Raw genomic sequence first — 15122 nt, 5'->3', positions numbered from 1 at the left:
ATAGTTAACAATACTGTATTGTGCACTTAAAACCTTGTTTAGAAGGCGTCTCATGCCAAGTGTTCTTATCATTAAAAAAAGAGTAGCGGGAGAAAAGGGGTCTTTGGAAGTGATATATAGGTTTATTACTTTATTTGTAGTGGTGGTATCATAGTTTATGCATAGGTCTAAATTCATTAAAATGTATACATTAACTATGCACAGCTATTGGTATATTAAGTATACCTCAATATAGCTAAAAAAAAATCCATGATAAGAAAATAAAGCTTTGTCTGTTTTAAAATATAATCTTTATCATAATTCTTTATTCCTAGACTCTGTTTTATTGATGAGAAATCTTAGGCAAAGAAAGAGGGCTAGTAAGTTTTTTAGGTCATGCAGTTAGTAAGTGGTAAAGCAAAAATTTGAATCTAATTCTACCTAAACTGAACACCTGAATTCTTAACTCTTAAACTATCGGTAATATATTGTTGACCATAGGCAATGACTATGGGTTGTGTGAGTATGTAAAGGAACAGTGAAATAACTCAGAGATGGAGCTATATATTGAATAATAAAAATTGAAAATTATCTTGGCAGCTAAAGGAATTGAGTAACTTTAGAAGAGATTAAGTCAAAACTTCCCTACCTATTTAGATTTAAAATCCTAGTTAATGCTTTCATTAGTCCAACTCTGAAAACACATCTCAGATAACAATTTTGAGAAATATACACAGAAAATAGCTTTTGTTTACAGATCGGTTTCCTTCTATCCTGTCATCAGTGAATGAATGAATGAATGAATGAATCCATCTATCCATCCATCAATGGAGTGTTTCAAGTGAGAAAATAATTTGCAAATATTAGCTATCTTTATGTCTATCAAATGTCTAATTTTATAAATTATTTGTGAAAGCAGTTTTGCCATTTGATACTCAAAAGAACACTCTAAGATAGAAATGCAGGTATTATTACCTAGTAACTATATATGAGAAAGTGAGATTAAAAGAGACCTGGGTTCAGTCCCTGTGTTGGGAAGATCTCCTGCAGAAGGAAACAGCAACCCACTCCAGTATTCTTGGCTGGAGAATTCCATGGACAGAGGAACCTGGAGAGCTACAGTCCATGGGATCTCAAAGAGTCAGACACAACTGAGCAACTAACACACATACACATAGCCTGTCTAAAACTTGTCTGGCCAAGTACCCCTCACAACAAAGAAGCAGGAACATTTGCAGGCTAGAATTTAGGGGAATGTCCTTGACTGACTCTGAAAAGCAAACATTTCTGGTTTTGCCTATTGCTGTGTACTTCACTTACCTAATTTAGAAGACAGTCACAGGTTTAATTCTGCTGATAAAGATCTGGACCTGAAGGCACCAAATTTAGGATCAGAAGACTTGGGTAAAGATATCTTGAAAGTGGAATTTAACTTCTTTTTAATCCCACTGTGTAAAACTCAAGTTTATCTGTAGGTAATACTATAGTAAAGCAGATTCAATGTAATCTAAAGAATAATTTTATTTAACCAGCAGAACTGTTGGTGTGGATTCCCTCCCATGGTGAATTTCTTATTCCAGAAATATCCCTGCTTTATTTACGGGATCACTTAGTTGGATGAACAGCATTAGATGGGCTGTTTGACTAAGCATTACAATCTCTTTTAATAATGGAATGTTATATATATCTTTAAATGTTTCCTTATACTTGATCTAGAATTTCTAGGTGTTATTAGTGAGATTCCACAGCAAAATTCTAGAATAAAATGCAAAATTTTAAAAGTTAAGCTAAAATATAGTATTACAAGAAAAGTTGGCAGGATTTTTAGGGTCATCTGGGTACTACTCTGTACAGAGGGTTAAAACTTCACTACTGATATCATAGAAAGGTATGAAAAGCTACTTTACTGTGTTTGGTTAGAATATATATTCTGATAAGTAGCTGGGTGGGGGGTGCCAGGTGAGACTCCATTGGGGAAACAATGGATGGTCTCTTAACTGCCTTTTAATAGTTACTTCAAATTATTACTCAGGCTATTAGTCAGCTTTCATTTCACTCCAAACTGCATTAATGATGCTGACAGAGCCTAAACTCAAAATATGTAAATTGAATTTTGGCAAAATTATAAAGAGAAATTTGTGTGTCTGCTTTATAGTGAGATATTTTAATTAAGTTATATTAAAACCAGTAAAGTCTGCATGCAACACATCACTTGTTATAAAGTTAAATGAATGGGACAGAATATAGGGCATTCAGAAAGATTTCCATTTGTGTGTCAAAATGTTGCATGTAAGAAGTTGATGTGTTAGTCAAGGTATGTTGACCAGAGAAACAGAATCAGTGGAGATATATACTAAGATATTTGTTGCAAGGAATTGGCTTAACTGATCGTGATGGTTGGCTGGACAATTCCAAAATCAACAGAGCAGGCCATCAGGAGAGGCAGCTGGAACTCTCAAGCTGAAGCTGCTTCTTACAGGTGAAATTTCTTTTTTAGGGAAGCCTCAGTCTGCTCTTAAGATCCTTCACCTGATTAAATATGGCTCACCAAATTATCTAGGATAATATCCCTTATATAAAATCAATTGACTATGGACTTTAGTCATATCTACAAAAATACCTTCCCAGCAACAATAAGTGTTTGATTGAGGAGACTTTAGCCTTACTCCAGTTTACATATAAAACTGACCATCAAAGATGATATTCCACATCAGTCATTGGAGATGGTGTTGACATAATTGTCCATCCATTTCAAAGAAAAATGAAGTCAAATTTCTCCTTAATACAGAAGAGTATATTCTTGATGAAATTAAACTGTTTCAGGTGAGACAACCATGACAATCATGAGCTGCAGTGATTAGGTAAACATTTCTTCCCAAAGTTCTCTCCTTGTGAGCTTTCTGATTTCCCAGACAGCTCTGCAATCCTTCTGCCTCAGGAATCAACAGCAGTACCCAAGAAAGAGTGAAAAATGTTAACAAATATCAGATTGATGCCTTGCTAATTAAGGGACAGGTCAGGGTGAGCACAAGCCTACCTAAAGCAGCACACAGCTTTTATGTTCAAAAGCATCCTTTCACCACCTTGCTGATGGTGTTGGGTATTGTGTTGTAACCTAATATTTCCATAGTGCTAAGACTTGCTTTAGTGGATCTTTCAGCAGTTGTGTTTGTGCCTTCCATGAGTCAGGCATTGTAGTTACTCTATGGAGGTACAATTAAAGCATTCATAATAATAGAAACAACAGTACCAACGTTATTCTCAGCCCATGCCTTCCAATTTGTTTTATAAAATTAGAAGCATCTTAAGTGCCCAATATTATGTGTGGGTGAGTTTATCAAACTGTCTTCTCTAAAAGTCCTAGTTACTGAAGATCACCACCTTCAACTGTAACAAATTCATTCTAACCATGGCTTAAAAGCCATCTATTAGTAGCAAGTTATAATTCTTCTCAGTACCAAGAATTATTCATCTTTCTGTACAAAAATATATAAATACACAACCTTGTACTTAATAGAAGCATCATTTCTCTAAGAGGCTATTTTATTTATGATTTTTCCTTAGCTCCAAATGTTTGTGCCATTTCAAATTAATGGGTAAAAAAGAGAGATGATATTTTAATTGTTATCAGTGCTGTTCAACTCCTTAAGGCTTAAGAACTTGTTGGTTTACATTGAGTCCTAAGTGTCTCAGAAAAGTCATATGGTTTTTTGACAGGCATTGTTTGTTTTATAATAATAATATGTCATGTTGATGAGCTATGTTGAAACTCAGATAAAAGGAAAGTTATTCACATTAAAAATTTATGCATATCACACTGAGTCATGAAGCACAGGGCTTCTCTTATTACCTGATCTCTCTGTGTACTGGAAAATCAGCTCAGAGGTCATCACTGAGGACTGCAATCCATGTCCAAGTTATCACAGAGATAGATTTTCTTCATGCTGTAGTATGGAACCTAATGCAAAGCAAATACGCCTTGGCGATGTTTTTGAGAGACGAAAACCTAGTATTTTCAGCTGAAGTACAGTGGCTTTGGAGTTTTCTTTCTTTGCCCAAAGGAATCACTGACCTTGAATGAATGATGGAGCATGAATTTTTAGATTGACTGTTCTTGATTTATAGGCAGGCCTCTTCTCGACTGTGAGGAAAAATGATCCTTGCTGTTTTTGATTATTTCTTCATCGTTCATATTTTATATTCTGCATCTGCCCTGAAGCTGTTTTCAAGGATACATTTTTGTAAACTGGGAAAAGTAAATGAGAATATATGAAAAATAATTTGATTTCTGGCTGTAATCTTCCAACCCTTTTGGCCAAAATAACAGTAATTACCACAACAATCACAGAAAATGTAAAGCATGTTTAGTATTGTTGAAATTTTGCTAAAACTTTTAAAATCCACTAAAAGTACTTGTTATTCAGTAACTTTTTTTTTTTCCTCCTTCTATGGAAAATTCTTTTACAGGACTGGAGAAAGGAAGTCAGTACAGTTTTCAGGTGTCAGCCATGACAGTCAACGGCACTGGTCCACCTTCCAACTGGTTCACAGCAGAGACTCCGGAGAATGATCTGGATGGTAAGACCTTTCCCCATCACTGTCACGCTGCTGTCTGTCTTCTTTGCTACTTCAGCTTCAAAGAATACCTTTAAAAAATGGATGAACTTCCACATTTGGGATGTTTCTTCTTCCTGTATCTTTAGATGCAAAACAAAACAAATCAAAAACCCCTGAATGTATAGAGTCTTCAGCATGCCATATAAATATAAATCAATTATAGTCTTCATAACAAATCACTTTTTTTCAAAAATTTTGAAATGACCTTTTTTTTCTATTTGTTTTATTTGAAGTAATTGATCTTAACCATGTTCTTCAGAGGAATGCCTGCAATTTCTGATAATAATCATAAAATGTAATTATTTTACATAACTTCTCTGGCTCTTTTATGATGCTTCTGCAAATAGCAATATGTATTTTTGACTGGCTTATGATATGATCATTAATGTTTGGCACTTTTTTTACGTAAAGGACAGACTGCCCTATTTTCTTAATTGATAGTTATCTGAAATACTTGTGGATGAGATATTGAGGTTCATATAAAATTACATATCAATGTGTTCAATATAACAAAATCTTCAAAATTGTCAGATGAGAAGTACTTCTTGAAATAAAAAACATCATGACTAAATACAATAATAAAATTCAAGAGAAAGGGTTAATGGAAGCAATGGAAAAATGAATAATAGAATAAACAAAAATATAAATAATAAAACAGACATACACTCTAGAGAATTACAGTTACAGATACATGAAGTAGAAATTTATAAAAAATGAATGATACTTGAAAAAGAAGGAAGTTAAAATCAGTAGACTTAAAACTAGGTGATCCAAACTGGGACCAAGAAAAAAGTGGCTAAAAGAATAAACACATGTGTATTGAAAATATGATGGCTACCTAACTAATTGAAAATGGAATTCATGTCCTTCTTCACTGACAGACCTGAAAATATTCAAGTTACTGGAAACTGGCAGTTCTCGGTCTCCCTCTTTTCCTCTCATTTTTCTCTCTCCCTCTCTCCTTTCCATCACCATTTCTCAGATCTGTTCTCCCTTTCTCTCCCTTAGGCTCCTTCTTTCAGTCTTCTTCCTCCTTGATCTTTCCTTTCTTCTCTTTCTAAATAGCTCACTGCCATCCAATTGTTTTAATATAGTCACAGTCTTGGTTTTACAACATGATTATGCTGGCAGTAAAACAACCAACAAATGCTATTTCCACAATACTGATCATCACTGCTATATAATAGGACATTAATTCAAAGAATATTTATAGAAAATTTTCCTAACGTCAGACATTGTACTGAGCTCTGAGGATATAATAATAAATAAGAAAGACATGATTATTTTCCTTGTGTAGCTTAGAAAGACAAATGTTCTAAATGAAGTTATAGGGAATCACCACTGTTATAGTACAAAACTGAATATTGGCAGTATCCTATAGTTCAACCTCGGATGTATGGCTAGATAGAAAGATAGATAGGCAAACAGGCAGATATAGAGGAGATTTGTATTTAAAATTGAGACCTGAAGCATCAACAAGAATTATCGTTGCAAAGCACACATTAGAAACTAAGGAGGAGAAGTAGAAGGCAAAGTAAATGCAAGTTTCAAGTCAACACAGGTCATAGTGCTGCTGTTAGGGTCTGAAATAAAGACCATCAGGGCTGAAACACAGAGATGGCATGCAATTACTTTTGCAAGACAGGCAGATTCTACATTTGGCAAGACAAAATAAGGATTTGAACTTTATCCTAGGAATATCATTAAGGCTATAACCTGCTTTATCCTAAGCAAGCCATGAAAGAATTTTTTAAAAATACTGACCATTATGTTTGCATTTTGAAGAGAATACCCTGTTTAAAACCAAAAAACTGTATTAGAAGTAGAACCTGATGCTGGGAAAGATTGAAGGTGGGAGGAGAAGGGGACGACAGAGAATCAGATGGTTGGATGGCATCACCAACCCAATGGACATGAATTTGAGTAAACTCCAGGAGTTGGTGATGGACAGTGAGGCCTAACAGTGCTGCAGTTCATGGGGTCGCAAAGAGTCAGACATGACTGAGTGACTGAACTGATACATGGACCAACTCAGGACTACCCTACAATAAACTAACTTGAGCCTTAGAAAATAAATATTCTTTAACTTGTCTTAGATAAATCAAGAAGCCATGGAGCTACATCAAGTCACACTTTGCAGAATGTATACCCTTCAGAAATGGATTAGGGAAGTTTAAATCATGTGTTCATTCATTCAACATATATTTCTTCTTGAAAGTTTTTCTATACCAGGCATTATCTTAGGTTCTAGGGGCAAAACAATAAGCAATGTCACTACTCTCAAAGAGTATAAATTTTATCAAGGTAGAAATGGTAGTGACAAATGATGTGAAAAAAAGGAAGTATGGCAGAAAGTATAACAAATGATGAAGGGAGAACTCTTTTATATCGGGATTTGAGAAGATCTCGCAGATTAGGCAAAACATGAGCACACATCTTGAGACAGTGAGGGAGACAGCCATGTAAAGAGTTCAGACGAGCACCCCTGGTTCAGAAAGAATAGCAAGAATAGACATCCAGAGACCGGAGCCCTGTTGGTGTCTGAAGTATGATGAGGAGGTCAGGAGAATTGGGCCCGTCATGAGAACATGATCAGTCTCATGTAAACAATACAAGGAGGGCTAGGATATGCTATAGGAATTCTTCATTTCTGTATTTTACTTGAAAAATTACTTTTAACCATTATATACTGTGTTTTATACTCTCTTCTCTCAAATTGTAGTGTATATTATTATTGTTAGTTTTAAAGAGTAACTTAAGCTAAGAAAATTAAACTCACTTGATCTCACTCTGCTGGTAACAGTGGAGCACTCAAGACCAGGTTGGGTGAGTTGATGTCCAGTCCAGTTTATCAAAGCTAAGTGTCCACGAATCCTGCAGAACTGACCCAGTGATGACAAAAATAGTGATTCAAGACAAAAAATTCTAGGAAATGAGGTCATATCATTTACCCAACCTTAAGGGACTATGTCTCTTACTGGAAGGAGTGAAAATAAATGAAGTGGAGGTGCTGAAGTTCCCATAAAATACCCGGGATGAGTGGGATGCTCCACTGACTTACGCGCTCCTACTCCTTGCTCTGAATGACTCACGTTGTAAGAAAAACCAAATGTAAAATCGCAGCTCCTGGGATGGCACAAAACTCCCACTTAACCGCATTCTTTTCATATCCCTTTGATCTAAGTAGACTCCATCTCATGCATTCTCTCTTTTTAAAATTTTTTAAAATGCATTTTTATTTAATATCACTTCTGGCTGCGCTGGGTCTACATTGCTCTGGGAGGGCTTTCTCTAGTCGCGGTGAGCAGGCTTCTTGCAGCAGCCCTCCTGTTGAACCCCGCAGGCTGTAGAGTACACGGGCTTCAGTAGTTGCATCACGTGGGCTTAGTTGCCCTGCAGCTTGTGGGATCTTCCTGGGCTAAGGATCACACTGTTGTCCCCTGCAATGAAAGGGTGAACTCCTAACCACTGTACTACCAGGGAAGCCAGTTTCACACATCTATGCTAATCAAGGACCTCTATGCAGAGCTCATGCATAGAGTCTGAATAAATGCTATTTCTTTGGATGTTTGGACTTTACCAGGTTTTTAGCTTAATAGTATCTCTCTTCTGCATGCAGCATTTTTCCCTCTGTTTCTCCTTATTTCAGTACTGATTCAGTACCTGTGGTGTGCCAAGTAACGGGCAGTACAAATGTGAGAAACAGGAAAACTCTCTTGAGGCATTAACAATGGCTGCAGTGATTGAGCAGGCTTCATAAGAACAAATAGTACTTAAACTAGAAACTTCAGGGAAAGTGGACTGACAGCTAGGATCATAGGGAAGAGTGTGTAGGACAGAATAGTAAACATTCTTCAAAAAGTATGGCTTAAGTAAAAGCATGTCTATCATTATTAGTTCAGAATTCATCCTCACTCATACTCCTTTACCAACCAATTACCTTAACACATTTCAACACATTTCATCTATTGCCTCTTCACTCATTCTTTCACGTCTTCATTGGGTTAGAATTGTTTAGACCTTTGGATTAAAATTGTTCAAACAGTTATCGTGGACCATAAGAACTGCCATGAACATTATCAATCTGATAAAATGTAAATACAAACTAATTGAAGAAAGCTAGTGGAGTCCATATTTCTTGTACGTATGCTGTTATAGTTTATGATTTGAGATAACTACGGTGTCCCAGGTGGAGCAGTGGTAAAGAATCCGCCTGCAGTGGGGGAGATGTGGATTCAATCCCTGGACTGAGAAGATTCCTTGGAGAAGGAAATAGCAAACTACTCCAGTATGCTTGCCTGGACAGTTCCAAGGACAGAGGAGTCTGGTAAGCTACAGTCCATTAGGTTGCAAAGAGTTGGACACAACGGAGTGACTGAGTGTGCATGCGCCTGTTCTACACTCCTTGAGATCATCAGCCTTTAAAACAGAGTGGAAACTAATAGTCAGGGCATTTAACTGTAGAAGTTTGGGGCAGATATGTTTCACTTGCTTTGTAAAGCACTGTTTTCACTTGCTGCACTGAAAGACCAGACATTTGATCCTAAGGCTTTCTCAGCTTCTTGACCCATGATCTCTTTTCACTGAGCTACTCCCTGAAACTGAATCTGATTCCTATTCCTTCCTCCAGTTTTTCTTCATTTGACTACATCATTCAAGTATTAAAAAGTGTAACCTCGGATAAGAATTACCATTTGGATAAATGGACAAGCTCAGAAGTGGTCGCTAGTAGCCCCAAAAGAATATGCAGCCTGATGGCTTTCTCGCTGTCTGAAAATATAGAAATATCATGGAATATGGAATCTATATAGAGTCTATAGAATTAATGTATACATGTATCTAAGCTAGGGGAGTTTTCTTTAAATATTCATCTGAGATTTTAACTTATTCAAGTAAATATTTAATTTATAAATTGAGATTTAGATGATTTTTATCAGAGTTTTCAAGGCTAAGCTTTCTGAAGTCAGATTTCCATATAGAATGGCTTTGATTTCCTTTAAGCTGTTGGATAAGGAGCAAGCAATCTTTGTGAAAACCACTTGAAATGAGAGGAATTCTTTGCTGTAGCCAGAGAAATCTGTGCTGGGAGGGAGGCCCAGTGTTGGACCTTCTAGGTGTCTGTTACTGGGTAGCTGTCTCTCCTTGTGAACCCCAAGTGTGATTTATTCATTAGGGTGATAACTGGAAGCCTTGCAAGTCAGCTCAACAGAAGCAGTGGTGCGTACAGATAGCTGAAAGCAATGAAAGTCATTCTCTGTCTTTCTATGACTTCTGTAGTTTCTCTTGCCTTCTCTGTTTGGCTTAAGCAGTGTGAAGATCAATAGTGATATACGTTAAGCGACAGAAGCAAATTCTACTTCCTGGATTCTTACATAAGGAAATTATCTGAGGGTGATGGAAGGGTGGTGGGGTGGGAAGCACTGGGCAAAATATATTTAGTGAGGCATTATTCATGATATTCAAATTTAGAAATGACTTTGATATCATACAATTAAGAATGTGTGTAAACTGTGTAATGATCATTCAATATAATCTAGCTATTAAATAATACGCTTTAATTTAAGCATAATTTGGAGAAATGCTCCAATTCCTTATGGATTTCCCTTTTAATTAAGATGTTTTGTTAAAGTGATTATAGAGCCAAGCCTCACTGTTTGTTCAGGGTTCCCTGAAAGCATGTTTGCTATTACTAACAGCTGGGAAGTTTTAAAATATTTATTTTGTGTCTCAAAATTTCAGCTTAAAAAAACAAAATCATTAGAATTCCCCAAAGCTCTTATGTAAATGTCTTGCACAGGATATGAAGGAGTTTTTGTTTAAGTTCAGCAAGGCATTCTCCAGGAAACTGAGCATGGGTATCCATTTGTGCTGCTTTAAAATAAAATTAAAGTGAACAGGTAGAAATTGTTATACAAATCAATAATGATATAAATTAAACCTTTACCATAAAATGGAGGAGTTTGGCTAGCAGAAGTTACCAGTGCAGAGAATCCTGAAAATGCAACAGTGCTGTAAGCAAAAAACACTGAATCTAAGAACAGGCTCTAATTTCCCGCCTCCAGGAAATAGATAATTAGCCCTATTAGCCTGATAGTAAAGTGGGATTATTGCATGTTCACTTCATTTGCAAAATGAGCCACAAAAGAACTTCTGTCTTTTGAAATCTGCATGATAGGGGTGATGCTCCCTGGGCACATGGCATTGAGGAAGATCACATTAAAGTTTATTTTAAGAATAATTATAAAATCTAAGATGATGAGATTACCCAGAGAGAAGAAACATTGCGTATCAGAATTATCATATGCTTTCAAAAAATAGACTGTGAAAAGTGGGAAATCTCCAGGCAGAAGAATGAGAAATGAGAAAAATAAGTTTTTGACTAATTGCAAGAAATTAAATAAAGAGTAGAAAAAGAAAAGAAACAAGGAAGGAAGAAGGAGAGAATACATGGAAGAGTTGTGGTAGGCTGCATAATGCACCCCCCACCCCCCGGAAATATCCACGTCCCCGAATTCTCTAGGTGGATCCCTTGTGGTCAAAAGTGTTATTGCACGCATGCATGCTAAGTCTCTTCAGTCGTGTCCAACTGTGCGACCCCATGGACTGTAGCCCGCCAGGCTCCTCTGTCCCTGGGATTTTTCAGGCAAGAATACTGAACTGGGTTGCCATTTCCGTCTCTAAACATGTTCTTAGAAGGAAACAGGAAGTTCAGAATGACAGGAGGTGTGACAACATGTACACATGTTCATACATACGTATGTGAAGTGGGTAAATAATTTTATATTGATAACTACCAGTATTCTAGTCATGAAACTTCAAATCTCAAATATACAACACTGAAGCAATCAAAGCATGTAAACAAGGTTCTTTCCAAAAAATTCAAAAGGCCAATCCAGATTTGAGAAATAATTTATTTAAATGAATAGAAAAATATAAAAACTTTAAACATGAAAAATATATAGTCATTGAAATGAAATGTCACTGGATGTGTTAAATAATATAGTATACATAGGTGAAAACAAAATTAACACATGGTGACAGATAAAAAGAGAGAAAATTATAAAGACATGAAACATGAAATAAGAAAATTTAGCATGCATCAGTCATAATCCCCAAAGAAAATAAAGAATGGAGGAGAAATTATTTTTGAAGAGATAAGAACTGAGAATTTTCCAGAATTGATGAAATACATGGATTATCAGACTCAGGAATAATGCTTTAGCTTTGATATATTGAACAGTACAAAGATAAAGACAAAAAGAAGAGCTTAAAGTGCCCCAGAGAGAGATTACTTATCTAGAAAGTATAATTATATTGATGAAGAATTCCCAACAGTAACAATTAAACCAAGAAGCAATGAAATATCTGCAAGGTGCTGACAAAAAATTTCCATCATCCCCAAATTGTATAACCAACTGAATAATTATACAAGGAATGGAGAACCATAAACACTCTTCACATGAAAAAAAAAAAAAGAATTCATCACCACTATCTTTTTTGTGAAGGGCCATACTTTTTAAAAAAAGATTAAAAGAAAATCATTAGAAGTATGATTAGAGAAAGTGATTAGCAAAATAACATAATATATGGGCATATCTGAACAAATTATGACTTTATAAAACAAAAATTATAATAGTTTGGAAAGTTAACAAAAAGTTGATGAAAATGAGGTGGCAAAGAATAGGAGATCATGGAGATTAAACAGTTTAGAGATTTTTTTAATGTTGTTCTTATGAAAAATAAAAATATAATTAACTACATTTCAAGTTTCATATCCTTTCAAAATTGAAAATGTTACAAGTAGAAGGATATAGAGTGTATAACTTCTTATTCAGTAGAGGAAGAAAAATAATGGTGGGGGAGAGTGCTTTAGCCTATTCAAACAAAATCATGAAGAAAACTAATTGTTTGTTACAAATAAATAGGAAATTAAAAGTGTATAATAAAATGACATAAATCCTTATATAGTAATAACAATAAACATAAATGGATTAAGCTTACCAGTTAAAGGATAGATTATTAACTGAGATTTTTAAAACATCAAGATCTATGATATTTATAATCAAATATAAAATATTAAGATGTGGAAGAATTAGAAGTAAAGGGATGGAGTAAAAATGCTAATCATTCTAACCGAAAATAAGTATTAAGATTAATCTTAATAAGATTAATAAGATTAATTTTATAAGATTATTATTAATCTATAAGATTATTAATCTTATTAGTTAATAAGATTAATAATAAAATAAGGTTAATCTTTGGTAGTTTTCTAAAAGCCAAATATATCTTTTGGGACAGAGGGTTACTACTCAATGATAAAAAGGTTAACTTAATAAAAATATGCAAATTATTAAAGAAATACATATAGTTATAAAGATATGGCTTTTATATAACATACATTTATACTATTTAAGCAAACCTTGATGGATCTTTATGGACAAGTTTAGAAAGCCACTGTAACATTTGAATATACTTTCATTATAGAAGCAGTAAATATGTAATATTGCAGGTGGAAAACATATACCACAAACCAACACAGGCCTTACTATCCAAAGATTATCAGACTATTTATTGCTCTAAACATCCTAATATATATCCTTTGATTCCCTATGGTAGAGTTAAAACATGATTAGAAGTGATCGCCCACTGCAATAAACAAGCAACATTTACAGTTTGTAGAAGTTAGTGACAAGGAGGATGATATCCATTGCTGAGAATAAGCACTGCCAGTAGAAATGAAATGTTAGTGTGGGTCAGGCCGTCTGGGAAGACAGGGTGTGGATGTGTCGTTGGCTTTCTCTAATTCTCTGTTAAAAAGAATATGTATCTATGTATATATAGGCTATTAAGGGCTGGAGCAAAACTCTAACAAAATGACCCATAATATGCAGCATACTAAATAGAGAACAGATATGTCAAAGTCCCAACTGCTTGGCATGCCATGTCCATAGTACACAGTACACAGCAGCAATCATTTTCATTTTCAGGAGCCAGAGAAGACAAATCTTGCTGGTGACCAAGACAAAAATGACATTAATAACTATACTTTCGTGTTGTTTCAACATCAAAATTTTAAAGATGTTTTTCTTAAAAATTTTCTTATAGTGTTTTATAAAATTGTGGTCATTTTATATGTAATAAGTTGTACATAATGATAATTGTATTGAACCTTATAGGAAACATAGACTTTGTTTCTATATTTTTGAGCACTTCGTGCCAGGAACTATTCTAATTATTGGAGTTAGAGAGAATTTATGGAGAGAGATGAGACAAAGAATAATGAAATAGGTAGCACAGTAAGTGACCATAAACCCTAAGGGGGAAAAAATTGAGATTATTAGGAGATGAAGAGTTTAGGTAAAGATTGCAATTTTAAAATTTGGTAGCCAAAGAAGTCTGAAGTTGGAAATTAGATAACAAAACCTGAAGAAGGTCAGGGAGGAAGGCATATCTGAGGGAGAGCTTTCCAGACGTACAGAAAGTGCAGTGCCCTGCGGCCAGAGTATGTCTGTCACGCTTGGGGAAAAGTCAGTGTCCGTTGCGGAGGAGATGGCTGGGGGGAGGTGAGCAAGGGGGAAAGCGGTAGGAGAGGAGAACAGAGAACTAAGGGCGCAAAGGGGTGGGTCACACATGACCTGTTAGGCCATTGTAAAGAACCTGGCCTTCCAGTGTGGTGCGGGAAGACTTAATGATACTTGCTTGACATCGTCTTATTTATTTGACATCATCTTATTTGTATTTTATTTGTTTACACACACGTTCACACTGTCTTCATGCAGGTTTATTTTAAATACCCTCTACTTGCTGGTGGCTTATCTCATCTCTCAATATACATTTCTCCACGGTCTTTCTCCAAAACCCCAGACTTATATACCCTATTTGCCTGGTGTCAATGCATGTGACTAATAGGCATCTCACATTTAACATGACCAAAGAGTTTGTCCGTTTTTCCTCAGTTCATTTAATCATTCACCAGTTGCCCAAGCGAAAGATATGTGAGTCATCGTGGAACCTCTTCTTTCCCACACCAGTTACACAGTTCCGTTGACTCTGCCTCTCAAATGTCCAGATACATTCCAATCGTGTCTGATTTTGTGACTCTATGGACTGGAGGCCACTAGGCTCCTCTGTCCATGGGGTTCTTCAAGCAAGAACACTGGACCAGGTTGCCATGTCCTTCTCCAGAGGATATTCCCAACCCAGGGATCCAACCCTCATCTCTTACATCTTATCCATTGGCAAGCAGGTTCTTTACCACTAGCACCACCTAGAAAGGGACAAGTGTAAACATATTTTTATGGTCTGCTAATTTTTTTTTAATGGAAAAAAAAATGGTTTTTGAAATACACATTACATATCATTTGCCATTTTCAAGTGTATAGTTCAGTGACATTACGTATAGACATACTGTTGTATAACCATTACTATCACCCTCTTCCAGACCTCTTATAATCTTGAAAAGCAGTAACTCATTACTCTTCCCTCCTCTCCAGCTTCATGCAATCACCATTCTACTTTGTCTTTTA

The 15122-nt window shown here is 35.6% G+C and overlaps 1 protein-coding gene across 5 annotated transcripts in view; it reads left to right on the top strand.

Moving 5' to 3' along the window:
- The window catches only part of DCC (DCC netrin 1 receptor), a 1226177-nt gene that overhangs the window by 995349 nt on the left and 215706 nt on the right, over window positions 1-15122 (top strand). For all 5 annotated transcript variants that reach the window (XM_070452514.1, XM_070452512.1, XM_070452511.1 and 2 more), the window contains one exon: window positions 4447-4557. In XM_070452514.1, coding sequence (XP_070308615.1) covers window positions 4447-4557 — 111 coding nt within the window. The remainder of the gene's footprint in view (window positions 1-4446; window positions 4558-15122) is intronic.

The sequence above is a fragment of the Odocoileus virginianus genome, chromosome 22, assembly GCF_023699985.2.
Source record: "Odocoileus virginianus isolate 20LAN1187 ecotype Illinois chromosome 22, Ovbor_1.2, whole genome shotgun sequence".
Taxonomy (NCBI): domain Eukaryota; kingdom Metazoa; phylum Chordata; class Mammalia; order Artiodactyla; family Cervidae; genus Odocoileus; species Odocoileus virginianus.
The sequence above is the reverse complement of the archived record's forward strand: the minus strand, read 5'-3'. Positions and strand labels throughout refer to the sequence as shown.